Below are 16762 nucleotides of genomic sequence, written 5' to 3'. Positions count from 1 at the left end.
ATTGATGACAAAAAAGGAAGTACTGCAGAATTTGCCCCCCCCCCCAAGAAGGAGTGGTGGGAAGCAACTTAGACTGGTTGTTGCAACGATTAGAAAAAATCATGGACGATAAAGCTTTCAGTAGTTACTAGCCGCAAGGGCCGTGTTCTACCTCCATTGTCGGAGGCAATACATCTCTGAATATATTGCCTCCGACGATGTATCCAGAGCACTGTTGTTCTCAGATTCCGCTTGCAGGCTTCCCAGAGGCATTTAGCTTGCTTCTGTGAAAAGAGGATGCTCGACTAGATGGGGCCTGATTCAGCAGGCTACTTTCCCCTCTGAATGTATATATTGCTCAGCTGAACAGAAGGAGTTTGGATAACTGCTATTCTTGCTGCCGTTGTAGCATACATAAAAAAATTTCTGTCTTTCTTTGGCACCAGATGGCCGACTATGCCCAAGAGAAAAGCCTCTGGTTTTTTCAGGAAGGTATACTTAAGTATCTTTTTCATTTCATTATAAATCATTTCCCAGAAGGCCTTAATCTTTGGGCACGTCCACCATAGGTGAAAGAATGTACCTTCAACATCTTTACATTTCCAGCATTTATTATCGGGCAAGTGATATATTTTTGCGAGCTTGACTGGGGTTATGTACCACCTGTATATCATTTTCATAATATTCTCTCTTAAGGCATTACATGCCGTGAATTTCATACCTGTGGTCCATAACTGTTCCCAATCAGCAAACATAATGTTATGTCCAAGATCTTGTGCCCATTTAATCATAGCTGACTTAACCGTTTCATCCTGTGTATTCCATTTCAGCAGCAGGTTATACATTTTTGACATGATTTTAGTTTTAGGTTCTAGCACTTCTATTTCTAATTTAGATTTTTCCACCTGGAAGCCAATTTTCCTGTCCAAATTGTATGCCTCCCTTATCTGAAAATAATGTAGCCAGTCTCAGACTTTGTTTTTTAATTTCTCAAAACTCTGCAATTTCAGTCTATCTCCTTCTTGCTCCAAAATTTCCCAATATTTTGGCCAACTGGCCTCCATATTGAGTTTTTTCTGAGCTTTCGCTTCCATTGGTGACAACCACCTTGGGGTTTTGTTTTCCAGTAAATCCTTATATCTAGTCCAAACATTAAACAAAGATCTCCTAACAATGTGATTTTTAAACGCTTTGTGAGCTTTAACCTTGTCATACCACAAATATGCATGCCATCCAACTCTACAATTCTATGCCAAGGATCCTGTGCAACAGCGACACTACGGCCTGGCCAATAGTCCCCCCCAGTTCCCCACAATAATTAATAAAGGCCTTGACCCTTAAGAAAGAAGGGCATTTTTGCTGGCCAGGTTTAATTCAAATCCATCAAACCTCCTTTGGGGAAGGTTCTCTGGTAGGGTGGAAGGAGAAAGAACTTGCCCATGTGAAGACCACCTGGTGGAAACCCTCACACATATGGTTTTCAATTGTAAACTATATGCTGATCTCCGCCAGCAATTTCTAAATCAACTCTGTATCCCCAAATGGAAACCAGAGTCAAAGGTCATACATTTTCTATTACTGGGGGGAATGATCAGGAGCTCACCAAGTTAGTGGCTAAATATCTCTATTTGGTTTTTTGTCGTCGAAATACACTGCAGTCGTCTGATCTCCCTGGAGACCAAGAGATGTGACGATAGACTGCTCTGCCTCCTTTCTTTTAGCAAATGTTTTGCACCACTGGGGAGGTGGTAATTCTGTATTGATTTGTTTTGGATGTTGTATGTGATGCCAATAAAGGTTTTACGATACGATATGATAAAGGCGTTGAGTGGAGTTACACAGTTTAGGGACACTTCCCTGCTACTGCTTCTTCAACAAACTTCAAGTCTCTTTTACTTTCATTGTATGCAGCACAATGCCAACTGCAATTCTTCTTTAAGCAAACAAGCAAGCACACGTGCACACACGCACGCAAGCAAGCAAACAAACAAACTGAATTTCATTCCTGACAAATTTCCCTGTTTTTCAGCTAAAGGTCATCTGAAAGGCTACAACACCTTTCCCCACCTGTTTTTCTATGCTGCTGGTAGAGCGGGTTGTGAGCAGATCTCTCACAAACCCTTAGAAATAATTAGTGAGATGAATCAGCACTCTTTCAGAAACGGCTTTTTCACATCTATAGGGACAGCTATTTTTAAAACGTTTCAATGAATCACGCAAAAGGGCTTATCCAACGAGGATAATGCTATCTTTATGTGTAAAACTTAAAGGAAAAATAACAACAATCTAACAGCTGCTTCTAATACACAGGCGAAAAAATATTTACAGCCACATTATCAGAAGGGTGACGTTGCAATACATGTGATTACAAAACAGAAGCAACTTCTTTTTGATGGTGTTTCTTGTGTGGTTCTCCTAATGTCTTCAAGCCCCAATAATTTAATCAGAAAGGGTTCAGTCCTGAATTTTCAGAACACTCCTTTTCTCCAGGTCATTCATCTCCTTCAGGATCAGAGCAACATTGTACCTTAATTCTTGGAATTTTCCAGCTGGCACCTGGAACATAAAAATACCCAGAAAGGTCAGGGTACAACATCTCCTTCTGAGAATATATAATAGGCTTGTAGGAGGCCCCTGAATTCTGAACCTATTTAGAGGTCAAGTTACCAGAGGAGAAATCCGACAGATCACCTGAACATTATGTCCCCCAAATTGAAATGATCTAATTAATTGCATTTTTGCAAATAGAGTCCACAGATCTTAACTAGCCCACAAAAATTTCCTGCCCAACATCACTACAAAGGGAGACAGTGACTTTCATTTCCTAGCCACTTTGAGCCTACTTCAATTCCGTACCCATGCATCTGGGAGTAAGCGCTTCGGAACTCAGTGGATTTACTCCCAAGTATTTATTTACAAATTGCAAAGCTTTCTTACCTGCCCTTCACTGTAAGGTCTGAGGGCAAGTTATGACAATATGCAATTACAGAAAATGAAATTATAAGAACAAGTCAACAGCATGACAATGATAAAACACATAAATCCATTCCAAACGCAGCAGAACATTATAAATTCCTGCAAAAGGAGCGGGTCCCACAAAACACACTACTTTAATCGTCAAAGGCCAGGGGCAAAAAGGTGAGATGTCAGCATCTGTCAGGAGCTGCATAAAGACGGTGCCAGATAGGAAGGCAGATGTACAGTTTAGAGGCTGCCACAGAGAATGCCTTTTCCCAGGCTGTCACTCCCTGCAATTCTGAGGATGAGGGATCTACCAAGAGTTCTCTCCTCTGCAGATAATAATAACGTTCAACCAGTATGCATGTACAGGATTGTGCCATTAAGTCTGTCATCAAAACTGATCATCAACAGCAGATCTAACTGTTAGATTTATTAGCAGCAGCCTTGCACTTGTTACTCAGGAACTCAAAGATACCAAAATATCGGGGCAGTTTTGAAGTCAGCGGTTAAAATCAGTTTTGAAACATTTAGCTTGCCATCTTGATTGAAAATGGCACACTGCTATATCCAAACATAGGTGAAAACCTGCTCCTCAGGAATAATCACCCAAAATGTGCTAATGATATCTTAAAAGGTGTCCGAATGCACAACTTTCCAAAATACTTTTAAAAAAACAAACAAACCCAAATGCATTGAAAAACATTGGGGGGAAACTTCTTTCATGTTGCTTTGATGGAACAACCTCCTGAAAACACCCAGAACAAAACAAACAAGCTGGTTGCATAACTTTGTATAAAGAAAAGCCGCAGTTTCAGCAACTTCTGTGTTTTCCCCACCTCCTGGAGAGTACAGGATCCGACCTGGCCACTTATCACATGAGTATGCTGACTTAGAAAAATGTGATAGCTCAGGATCAATTTCTCTTTCAGCCTGCCAACAGCAGTAAGGATTTTCCTCATCTATTTGTCAAATCCCTTCATTAGATTCATGAACTAAATGAGAGATAATCTGTGGAAATGACTGCTTATCTCCCTGCTGCCAAACATACAGCTCAGTAGGTAGAGCACGTGACTCTTAATGTAAGGGCTGTGAGTTTGAGCCCCACACTGGGCAAGAGTCCTGGATTGCAGAGGGTCGGACTAGAAGACTCTCAGGGTCCCTTCTAATTCTACAATTCTTTGATTCTATACCAGGGTCTCCCAAGCTTGCATCTCCAGCTGTTTTAGGACTACAGTCCCCACCATCCCTGACCACTGGTCCAGCTAGCTAAGGATGATGGGAGTGGTAGTCCAAAAAACAGCTGGAGACCAAGGTTTGAGACACACTGTTCGATACCAATTCACGTCTCACATCACACACTTCGTACTCCAGATTAAGCTTTGTAGGATCTACATCAGAGCTGGGAAACCTGTGGCCCTCCAGATGTTGCTAGACTTCAACTCCCATCATCCCTGAACGCTGGGGGTGTGGTGTGTGCTGCTGATAGGGGCTGGATTCCAACAACATCTGGAAGGGCACAGGCTACCCAGCCCTGACCTACATTATGGGTTTTCAAATCAAATTTAGGCAAAAAGGAGAACTTGCTCTCTGGAGAATTATTTCTTGTCCGCACCACAACAACTTCATTCCACTAATTTCTGCAGAGCTGCAATACTGCCCACTCAGTTCCATGTTGCCCCCACCTTCCAAAAAGGAATGGGGAAGAACTTAAGAGCCCTAATAGTAAAGGTAAAGGGACCCCTGACCATTAGGTCCAGTCGTGGCCGACTCTGGGGTTGTGGCGCTCATCTCGCTTTATTGGCCGAGGGAGCAGGCGTACAGCTTCCGGGACATGTAGCTAGCATGACTAAGCCACTTCTGGCGAACCAGAGCAGCACACGGAAACGCCGTTTACCTTCCCACCGGAGCGGTACCTACCGTATTTTTCACCCTATAGGACGCACTTTTTCCCCTGCAAAAATGAAGGGGAAATGTGTGTGCGTCCTATGGGGCGAATGCAGGCTTTCGCTGAAGCTTGGAGAGCTAGAGGGGTCGGTGCGCACCGACCCCTCTCTCTCTCCAGGTTTCAGGAAGCTATCTGTAAGCCTGGGGAGCCCGCGGGAGTTCCCGCAGGGCTCCCTAGGCTCCGGATAGCAGCCTGCTTGCCCGGGGCGCCCTGAAGCAGAGCGCCCCGCGCTTCGGGCAGATATCCGCAGCCTAGGGAGCCCTGCGGGAGTTCCCGCGGCTGGGGGGGAATAATTTTTTTTCTTTATCCCCCCCCCCCAAAAAACCTAGGTGTGTCCTATGGGCCGGTGCGTCCTATAGGGCAAAAAATGCGGTATTTATCTGCTTCACTTTGACGGGCTTTCGAACTGCTAGGTTGGCAGGAGCAGGGACCAAGCAACAGGAGCTCACCCCGTCGTGGGGATTCCAACCGCTGACCTTCTGATCGGCAAGTCCTAGGCTCTGTGGTTTAACCAACAGCACCACCCGCATCCCAAGAGCCCTAATGGACCAGGCTAAAAGCCCACCCAGTTCAGCATCCAGCTCTCACAATGGCCACCAGAAGCCTGGGAGTCCATCATCAGGACATGGGGGCAACCCAATGTTCTCTGCTTGCAATTTCCAGCAACTGGTATACATGGGCTTGCTAAAACCTGTTGCTTAAACACGAAGGCAGCCTTGCAGGGACCACTCTGAGAAAGATGTGTGAACCACTAGCAGGGGCCCCCCTTTCAAGAAGGCACCGTTTGTGTGGGCAAGCACCTCTCCATGGCCGCTGCACTTTACAACCCTGCAATTCTCTGCAAAAGCAGAGTGGCGGCCCTAGAAAGGTTTGAAAAGCAAAGCTTAGTGTGAATTTACAAGGCCGTGCACCATACCTCACTGGGCAGAGCATCTGCTTTGCATCTAGAAGGCTTCAGGTTCCATCCCTGACATCTTCAGGTAAGGCTAGGAGACAACTCTGGAGAGCTGTTGCCAGCCAGCATGCAGGGCTAGATGTAGCAGTGGTCTGGCTTGGTATAAAGCGAGCTTCCTACACTCCTAACTATATCTTGCATCTCAAATGTTCATTAGTTATTTGCATATTTAGACGGCTGAGCTGATTAAAGTCTGTTCAGCAGCAGCAGACAATGCCAGGGAAATCCAGCATGGCTCCCCTCCCGATGCTGTTGAACTCCCCTAAAACCCCAGCCAACATGGCCAACAGGAACTGCTCTTGGCATCAGTCTGTCTCAAGAGGCAATGGAGCGAGCCTCCTCTCTGGGATGCAAGCCTGGGCAGTGTGTATGGAGGTCCTGGGCTACCCAGACAACAAGACTCTCCTATCAGCCTTGTTGGTGTGGCCCAAAGGAAATCTGAGCACCGCCTTGGCAGCAGCCATGAAATTAAAAGATGCCTGTTTCTTGGGAGAAAAGCAATGACAAACCTAGACAGCATCTTAAAAAGTAGAGACATCACCTTGCCGACAAAGGTCTGTATAGTAAAAGCTATGGTTTTCCCAGTAGTGATGTATGGAAGTGAGAGCTGGACCATCAAGAAGGCTGATTGTATCTGAAGAAGTGTGCATGCACACGAAAGCTCATACCAAGAACTAACTTAGTTGGTCTTTAAGGTGCTACTGGAAGGAAAATTTTTTTTTGTTTCGCCAAAGAATTTATGCTTTTGAATTATGGTGCTGGAGGAGACTCTTGAGAGTCCCATGGACTGCAAGAAGATCAAACCTATCCATTCTTAAGGAAATCAGCCCTGAGTGCTCACTGGAAGGACAGATCGTGAAGCTGAGGCTCCAGTACTTTGGCCACCTCATGAGAAGAGAAGACTCCCTGGAAAGACCCTGATGTTGGGAAAGATGGAGGGCACAAGGAGAAGGGGACGACAGAGGACGAGATGGTTGGATAGTGTTCTTGAAGCTATCAGCATGAGTTTGACCAAACTGTGGGAAGCAGTGGAAGACAGAAGTGCCTGGCGTGCTCTGGTCCACGAAGAGTCGGACATGACTAAACAACAACAACAATGGCTGCAGTAGTTGCCGGAAGGAGGAGTACAACCGTCTTAGGGACTCCACTCTGGATTTGTGTTGGGTTTACTCCTGAGCCTTTTCTTCTCCCAAAGATGTCCCACAAAGCAGCAGGGATGGATTTTCCCTTGGGGTTTACTCCCAAAGCCTTTCTTACGAATGAGTATAGCAGAGGTTTAGGACCAGAGTTTTCCTTCTCCTAGATGAGCTACCTTCCCAGGCTGACAAATCCCATCTGCCCCTCACCTTCTTCAACAGCTTATTCAGAAAACCACCATCTTGACCATTGGACCCACTACTGGTCTCTTCATCTCAATCTGCTAGAGCCTGTCTTCACATGCAGGGGAATTCCCTAATTCACCAAAGGTTTGAGACCCTTTGGCTACCCTCACTTAGTTTAGCCAGCTAGTTGAAGCAGTTCTCTGAGTTGTGACTGTTGTCACATGCTGACAGTTTCTAGGAGCCACAGGTGAGAGCTAAGTGCAGGGTGGGGACCAAAGGTGGACAAGCTATCGCACAGAAGGAGCATGATGTGTCCCCCAACAGGGGTGCTACCTTTCCCCTAACACCCCATACACTCCTCAGAAATGGTTGACCAACAACAAATGGAGGACCCACACTGACACTTTGTGCTGAATTTCTTCTGAGATGATGAGCTGTGGCTTTTGTTTTTATTAAACAACGCCTGACACACTACAAATCAATTATTTCCTATTATATAGGAATATAATTCTGGTGTATTCTGCATTTCCTTTTTGGATGAAATGACCAGGAGATGGTCGCAACAACAAATACACTTTGTTTGATTGACTGACTGACTGATGGATGTTCGTAAGTGGCAGGCTTAAGTGTAGTTTCAAGGGAATCTTAAAGATTTTAATTTATTTTTAAAATGCAATTAAATGTAAGCTGGATAAACCATTAAGGTGAATGCATAAGAAGTGAACTGCTATGAAGATCTGCTCAGAAGGAAGTACCTTAAGCTCAATGGGACTTACTCCCAGGTACGTATGTATAGGATTGCAACCTAAATGTATGGGAAACAGTAAACACATGAAGCTGCCTTATATGAAGTCAGACCAGTGGTCTATCTAGTTCAGTATTGTCTACACTGACTGGCAGCAGCTCTCCAAGGTTTCAGATGAATGACATTCCCAGCCCTATCTGGAACTGGACCTGAGACAACTGGCATGCTCTATCACTGAGCCAGAGCCGATTCAGTTGGATTTATCAGACTTGTTTGCTTTTCATGTTTCTCTCTGAATCCAGAAGAGCAAGAGATGTATATTTCCATTTTTTCACCCATCAAGCTCAGCCCTTGTTGGGGTCTCCTTCTTGGAGTTTTCCCTAAAGCACACAACCCTTATGCCTCAGCACTATTGTTTTAACCTCTTAAACCACAGCACTCACTCAATGAATATTGGAAATAGAGATAATGCAATGCGCTCTGAGAGCTTTAATTTGTTTTGCAGCCCAGGTCACCCTGTGCCTGATTCTTAAGAGCAGTCTTTCAGAGAACTCCATACAAATCCATGAATATAAATTGCTTCCAAAGGCTTTCTAAAATTCCTAGTAAACAGCTATTCACTGTCGTACGAAGAATATAGAGCGAGCCCACTCTTATTTAGCAATGGCAGTACTTACTTCAAAGCGATGAGCTGACCCGTCAGAGAGCTTCAGTTGCATTAAAATGGATGGCTGCAAAGCCCGAGCCAATGAGCTGAAATCAATCACATTATTACCATTAGAGTTGCTAGGGGAACAAGGAAGACTTGGACACGAGTCCTTTACATGTAGTGCAAAACAACAACAACAACAACAACAACAACAACAACAAAACCCCACAGGCAGTATCTGCCACATTCCAGGGGAATGTGTGCCTTTAAGCTGGACAGGAAACCAGATCCAATTAATGGCCACAACAGCTGGACTCTACATGTAAGCAAATGTGGGTATATGGGTAAAAAATACAATGCAAATTTTCTTAAGATATAACCACTATATGAAAAACACAGGTGTCAGGGTTGTCTTAAGCATATGCGGCACTGGGGTGCAAAGACCTGCCCGGCGCCCCCCCCAGCCCAGCGCAACAAACAAGCCCGAGGCGTTGGCAACTGAGCGAAGCCAGGCGCATCATGGTGTGAGCAGCATGCACTGTGCGGGCCTCTCCATGGCCCTACACCAATCCCAGGCGTGCAGGAGGGTGGAGCCAGCCGGCCGCCTCAGTGCCTTGCTGGCTCGCTCGCCCCCGAACTCACGGGGCAGAGCTGCCCACAGCAGAAGAGCCTGCGGCGGCGCTCTGACGGGTGGCCACTTCCCCAGACTCCAACTCTCGGGCCCCAGACTCTCAGCCTGGTGCCCCTGAGAGCCTGGCTCCCGGGTGCCCCGCACCCTTGGCGCCTATGGTTAAGACGGCCCTGACAGGTGTTCTTTAAACCATGCACTCTTGGAGGAAACTGATTTTATAGAACCATTTCAATGAAAGTCTAGGCCCATTTTGGCACAGAAACTGCTTTTTTTCAGAGGCCTTTGGCTAATTAAACACTCTACAGCCTTTTAAACCGTGTGCATGCGCGCGCATGTGTTATTGTTTTGTTTATTGTTAGGCTATGTATTTTTGTGTTTTTATACTGCAAACCGCCTTGTGATACTCTGAGGAAGAGCAGCATATAAGATTTAATAAATAAATAAAATAATTGACGAGCTCTCCACAGTTTAAAGCATGAAACAAGATGTATTCCTGGAGACTATGGTTACATGCTTAAATAATCATTATTTAATAATCATTATTGCTGGTATCGTTTAATAATCATTATTGCTGGTATCGTTTTATTGTTTCTTGTGACTTCATCATTCATATACTTCCCCCCCACCCCCCAATGAAAGAAAAACTGCTGGGGCTGCCCTATCAAAGGCTCAAACAGCTGGACCACTAACACAGTATATTACCTACTATGACAGGCAACTGCTCTCTTTAAGATCTCAGGAGCAAGCCTTTTCTTCTTCCTATCAGAGAAGTTTTTCACTGGAGATGCAAAGGACTGATCTAAGGTCCTTCCACCAAGCCAAAAAAGGTTCCATAACATTATAATCTATCCCATAGTATGATGTCAGCTGCTTTCAACCTGGTATTATGCCCCCCTCTAAATTCCTTAATTCCCTTAATGCTGGTCCCAGCTAAGTCCCACTCAGAGCAGAACCACTGAAATTAATGTGCATGACTAATTTTGCCCCATTAATTTCAATGGGCCCAGGTTTGGTTGAATGCAACCTACTGCTCTCTCTCTCTCTCTCCTAGCAGTGGGATTCATTTCTGAAAGTGTTATGAACATTAGCATTCCTCAGTAAGGATGCACTCTCAGCAAACTAGCACGCAGGAAGTCAACAGGGTGGCAGGGGAGAGCAGTTTTCCACTACAGTGGTACCTCGGGTTAAGTACTTAATTCGTTCCAGAGGTCTGTACTTAACCTGAAACTGTTCTTAACCTGAAGCACCACTTTAGCTAATGGGGCCTCCTGCTGCTGCCGTGCTGCCGGAGCACGATTTCCGTTCTCATCCTGAAGCAAAGTTCTTAACCTGAAGCACTATTTCTGGGTCAGCGGAGTCTGTAACCTGAAGAGTATGTAACCTGAAACATATGCAACCTGAGGTACCACTGCGTTTCTCATTTGCGGAAAATTTTTCTATTCCTGAAAATACACTGTTTCATAAAGCTAATTAGAAACAGGATGATTGCATGATGATATCACTCAAACTGGGCAGTTTCAAAAACAGTAATTCACTCTCTGCTACCTTGCAAAGCAGGTGAAGGCCACCATCCCCTTACCTAACACATGGCCCTGGAAACAACCTTGAGACCTTATTGTTTGTTCAAGGTTTTCTAGCTGGATGAGAACATCTCTGGCTTAGGTGTTCCTGCTGCTTTGCTTTCAAAATTATGTTTGGTTGCTTTTATGGCTATGCTTGTAAACAACCTTGAGCCTGATGTGGAAGGCAATCTGTAAAATAAATTAATGAATTTGTATTTGCAAAAGGGGGCGGCAGGGGAGTTGAAAGGTGTTAAAACTGAAGGAGTTTAAATTTGATTTGATTTGATTTGAAGCCAAAAGCACACATAATTGAAACACGGAAAATTAGATTTAAATAGAGTTAGGCCATGTGGGGAAACGTTCTGATTGAAAGTTATCAAAACAATGACAACCCCACATCAGCTGAGAAAGAAACCCATCTCTCTGAAAACTGGACAAGGACCTTATAGCAACCAAAGTGAGGGAAGGGCCTTTCTGGAGCCAGCCTTGTTGAACTCTCCCCAGAAGTAGAAAATGAATCACTGTGTGTGCCATTCTGCCAGCCAGTTGGCCTCTACCAAAATTAGAAAATAAACCAGCAGATGCAAAGATCTCTATGGCCAAGAATGAACTCTCCCCGTGCCTGTAGGTGAGGATAAACAGGAAGTTTCTGGGGGAGCTGGCAAGGGATGGAAACCAAGAAGGAAGAAAACCCAAAAATGGAACCCACGTTCTCCAAGGAAGGACTGTTTACACCTCCCAAAACAACTAAGGTGAAGAATATTTAGCTATGTGTTCTCCAGTCTTTCGTTATAATAAAAGTCACTGTTATGATAGTACTGTTGACTCCAAATAAATAGAGGGATCCAGCTCCCTCAACAGCTCCTGTCAGGTCAGGTTTCTCTACCTAAAACATGTTCAGCAGATTACCGTATTTTTTGCCCTATAGGACGCACTTTTTCCCCTCCAAAAATGAAGGGGAAATGTGTGTGCGTCCTATGGGGCGAATGCAGGCTTCAGGAAGCTATCCGCAAGCTGTGGGAGAGCTGCGTGAAGTCGCGCAGCTCTCCCACAGCTTTTGGAGAGTTGCCTGCACCCCGAAGCCTGGGGGCGCGCTGAGCTCAGCGCCCCCAGGCTTCGGGCTTCGCGCAGCTCTCCCACGGCTTGTGGGGAGCTGCCTGTTCTGGGGGCTGGGGTCGGGGGAAGCTCGGGCTTCCCCCGCGCCTGGGGGGGGGGGAATTCTTTATTTCCCCCCCAAAAAACTAGGTGCGTCCTATGGGCCGGTGTGCCCTATGGGCCGAAAAATATGGTACCTTGAGACACCGACTACCCGGCAACTACATAGAGCCTTTGTTGAACCAAGGTTCCAACAGATGCCTTCAGCATACTTAGAAGGGAGACACCCAGGAATCCCCAATATGGACCGCAAATGCATTTATGGATGCAATCAGGTCGAGGGTATCATGCAATACCTGCTGATTTGCCCCTTATATACCGTATTTTTCGCTCTATAAGACACACATTTTCCCTTCCAAAAATTAAGGGGAAATGTGTGTGCGCCTTATGGAGCGAATGCAGGCTCCTTGGCTTCAGCGATAGCAACGCGAAGCCTGCGAAGCGCAGTGGGAGTGCTCCCGCTGCGCTCCAGAGGCTTTGCGTTGCTTTCGCTGAAGCCTGGGAGAGCGAGAGGGGTCGGTGCGCACCGACCCCTCTCGCTCTCCAGGCTTCAGGGATAGCTGCCTGAAGCCTCTGGAGCGCAGCGGGAGCTCCCGCTGCGCTCCGGAGGCTTCGGGTTCCTTTCGCTGAAGCGTAGGTGCCCCTTCAGCTGAGGCGCAGCACCCCTTCAGCAAAGCGGGAGGATAAATGGAAGGGGCTCCGTTTCTCCTGCCGCTTCGCTGAAGGGGCGCTGCACAGAGAGGGGGAGAATTATTTTTTCTTGTTCTCCCCCTCTAAAACAAGGTGCTGCCTATGGTTGGGTGCGTCCTATAGATCAAAAAATACGGTACAATGCACAGACAACTTTTTTTTATCTCCTCTTCTCAGGCTGATCCCCCTCAGGAAGTGACAGTCGAACGCTTAGGCTTAGCTGATAAAAGATCTACAAATTACACACCTGGTAGCCAAATTTGCTCTGTTCCAGTTATATTAATGCTTCCTAATTTTAAACATTTATGCTGTAAACTTTTTATGCTGCAAACTTTTATAGGTTATGTCATGTGATTTCAGAGTCTTGCTCCTGCCTTTGTAAAGGCCTTTAGCTATACACAATAAATGGATTGATTGATTGACTGACTTTCAGCAGACCAGCTCCCTACTTCCCTGTCTGCTTCGGCCTGGAAAACTACCAACTATGAGAATGGCAGGCTGTCAATTGGCAACAAGAACATGATCGGGGTCCCTCTGGGTTTACATCTGTCCTGGTGGTTAGGCTTTTCCTGTCTGTGTGTAAATGTGCCTGAGAAGGTGCTTAATTTATAAGAATGTGGCGGCTCTGCTGGACAAAGGCCTGTCCAATCCAGCATTCTGTTCTCACAAAGGCCACCCTGAGGCCTTTGGGAAGCCTGCAAGAAGGACACTCTCTTTCTCATGACCCCCAGATACTGGAGGTAACACATAATCTTCATGCTCGTGTTTTCCTAACCAGGTGGGACCTGGCTGAGGGGAGATTTGAGTTGGGGGGGGGGCACTTTTGCCATCTGCCCAAACTGGGCCAGCCTCCACAGACACCCACTGAAAATTCAGGCATGGGCTTCATATATCCTGTACCTGGTAGAAATGGCCACATCTACCCTCCACTTGAAGTCTTCGATTCTAGGCAGCTTACTAGCTTGCTTCTGAATGGCCTCTTCAAGAGCAGGTTGCCTGTTGGTGAGAAAAATAAATGGCACTCAAGAAAGCAGGAGCGAGACTCTTCAGAGCAGTGGTGCAATGGAACCTTGGTAGCCCAAGGGCTACATTGCCTTCTGGACAATTTTCCAGGGGGCCGCACCCAGCAGTGGGCAGGATCAGAGGCAAAAGCAGCTCAAGAGGCAAAAGCAAATTTTACCTTTGTATACCAAGCTAACTTTCTGCACACACTCACTTAGCTGTCTGCCCCCTTCATTCAGGCAGGCAAGAGAAATAGCCAAAGTTTGAGGGCAAATTCCAGCCAGGCAAAAACACTCAAGGAGGGTGTACAGCAAGACACTGGTGTGGCATAGGGAGGGAGTGTGGCATAAGGCGGGTGTGTGGCCTGGAGAGAATTCCGAGGGCCAGACAGAGAGGTTGGGAGGACCACATTTGACCCCAGGGCCAAAGTTCACCAACATTACTCCAGAGGCAATGAACTGGGAAGACTGGAGTATGACTTCAGTGAATAATCTAAAGAGCAAGGTATACTGCCATGACTAAGGAACATAGGCCAGTATCAGTGTCTGGGATATTAAGGGGATCCTCTTGGTACTTCCACCACCCACAGGTGAGGGCATTATCTGTGGTAACCCCCTAATTCCCCCTCCTTAAAGTCTTTCCAAGACAGAACCAATAAACTTTCTGATGAATGGCTTGTTCAGAAATATATTAAATGAAAGAATATGACCTTGTGGAGAGAAATATAGGTTAGGGAATGATGCAAATCTCAAGAAAGGGAAAGGGAAAGACTGAAAACCTGCAAACTTACCTGTTTCCAAAGACTACAGTGGCGAAGTCCACAATGAAATCTTCTGGAATCCTTAAAATAAAAGAGCAAATTGAGGCAAACGGCACACAAACCCCACTATGAAGTATGTCCTCCTCCCAGTTATTAAAGGAAGAAAAGATAGTAGCTTACTGGATGTGGGATTGCTTTTTAGGAAGTCCCCCATAAGGAAAGCCAGCACAACAACCTTGTGGTCAAACTATACCAGCGTCTTGGACAGCTGATTTTGTTATCACAAACGCTTCTCCGATGCTTTAATCCTCTAATGTTCAATTTCTGTTTTGAATTCTGTATATTGTATTTTGTAAGTTCGTTTGGGCCCCAGGTGGTGAAAAGTGGGGTATACATTTTTTTAAAAGGTGAGTAAATGGAACAGGAAAGTTTCCCTAGCTGAGTGAAAACCTCACCCAGAACTTCAGGGTAGGAGAGGAGGCAAGAGGTGAAGGGGTTGGGGAGCCAACAGTGATGGTGGCAGGAAGAAGAGACTGTGGCTCAGTCTCCACTATACGTTTAAAGTGGTATCATACCAATTTAAACAGCCATGGTTTCCCCCAATGCGGGTGGCGCTGTGGGTTAAACCACTGAGCCTAGGACTTGCCGATCAGAAGGTCGGCGGTTCGAATCCCCGTGACGGGGTGAGCTCCCGTTGCTCGGTCCCTGCTCCTGCCAACCTAGCACTTCGAAAGCACGTCAAAGTGCAAGTAGATAAATAGGTACCGCTCTGGCGGGAAGGTAAACGGCGTTTCCGTGCGCTGCTCTGGTTCGCCAGAAGTGGCTTAGTCATGCTTCCTCGGCCAGTAAAGCAAGATGAGCGCCGCAACCCCAGAGTTGGTCACGACTGGAACTAATGGTCAGGGGTCCCTTTACCTTTACCTTAGTTTCCCCCAAAGAATCCTGGGAACTGGCATTTAGGAAACCCCTACCCCGCACACAGAGCTACAACTTCCAGAGTGGTTTAACAATCAATCCCTCTTGCCAAGGAACTCTGAGTATTGTAGCCCTAGGCAGGTTAAGGGGTGGGTGTGTCTCTGAACAACATTCAGCACCCTTAACAAACTACAGTATCCAGGATTCTTTGGGGGAAAGCCATGGCTGTTTAAAGTGGTATGATACAGCATTAATGCAACAGTGCTGATGCATTTTTAAACCCCAGACGAATCTTGGCCAGCAGTTCTCTCTCATTTTCTCTCTCTTGCTATGTCCAATGACAGGATGTTTCAAATGCAGCCTCTGCAGCACTTTAGTTCTTATGCAAAGCCTTTGCTTTGCACCACCCGGCAGAGATTTTGACTAAGTCCACGTAACAAATGGCATATTTTGCTTGCTAATTAGAACAAGCGATCACACCCAGACAATACAGGCGGATTCTGCTTGTTATATCACCGTCCTTTGAAAACAGAAGGAAATGTTTTAAAAGTAGGACAGGGCGTCTCATTCAGAAATACCAACTGTCTTGCTATTAACAACAACAACAAAAAGTTTGTGTGTGTGTGTGAGGGAAGGTATTAGTGGGTAATTAACATGCATGCGAGAAAGGTATTATTTAGAAGAACTGATAGAGGCCCATTTCTATATAACATGCACTCAGCACCACATAAAAAAAAAGGACATGTTATACAACATCAGGGTGATTCTCCTGGCTTCCAATGAGCTCATTAGTAAACTATTACATGCAAAATTCCATCTGAGTGGGACGACAGGGCAATGCTTCTCTCCTAAGTACCAATAATCTCTTTTGTGATAGTTGGGGGTGGGGAGAAGAAGCTGCCAGCCATATTTCATCAGCTGATTTGTAATATTAACAGGCTACTAAATTAGCCTGCCTGAAAACTGAGATGAAGCAGAGACCAAGCCCACTTCTACACTATACAGCCAAAGCGTTACAATACCATTTTAGCCAGGCATTATTAAAGCACTCTGGGAATTGTGACTATGTGAGGGGAATGTGTGTGTGTGTGGGGGGGTGTCTCCTGACCCTCTGTACCCTTAAAAAGGTAAAGGGACCCCTGACCATTAGGTCCAGTCTTGACCGACTCTGGGGTTGCGGCGCTCATCTCACTTTATTGGCCGAGGGAGCTGGCGTACAGCTTCCGGGTCATGTGGCCAGCATGACTAAGCCGCTTCTGACGAACCAGAGCAGCGCACGGAAACGCCGTTTACCTTCCCGCCGGAGCGGTACCTATTAATCTATTTGCACTTTGACGTGCTTTCGAACTGCTAGGTAGGCAGGAGCAGGGACCGAGCAACGGGAGCTCACTCCGTCACAGGGATTCGAACTGCTGACCTTCTGATCGGCAAGTCCTAGGTTCTGTGGTTTAACCCACAGCGCCACCCACGTCCCTTTCTGTACCCTTACCT

General features: G+C 46.0%; 1 protein-coding gene across 1 annotated transcript in view; it reads right to left on the bottom strand.

The window, feature by feature from the left end:
* Positions 1-2205: 2205 nt before the first annotated feature.
* COMMD5 (COMM domain containing 5) overlaps positions 2206-16762 on the bottom strand; it is a 32429-nt gene continuing 17872 nt past the window's right edge. The window contains exons 4-7 of the mRNA XM_083595760.1: positions 14387-14437; positions 13495-13590; positions 8585-8660; positions 2206-2535 (exon numbers count right to left, since the gene is read on the bottom strand). Coding sequence (XP_083451886.1) covers positions 2434-2535; positions 8585-8660; positions 13495-13590; positions 14387-14437 — 325 coding nt within the window. The 3' untranslated portion in view covers positions 2206-2433. The remainder of the gene's footprint in view (positions 2536-8584; positions 8661-13494; positions 13591-14386; positions 14438-16762) is intronic.

This window comes from Podarcis filfolensis, assembly GCF_964270895.1.
Source record: "Podarcis filfolensis genome assembly, chromosome: Z".
NCBI classification, from domain to species: domain Eukaryota; kingdom Metazoa; phylum Chordata; class Lepidosauria; order Squamata; family Lacertidae; genus Podarcis; species Podarcis filfolensis.
This window is presented reverse-complemented; position numbering and strand designations above follow the sequence as displayed.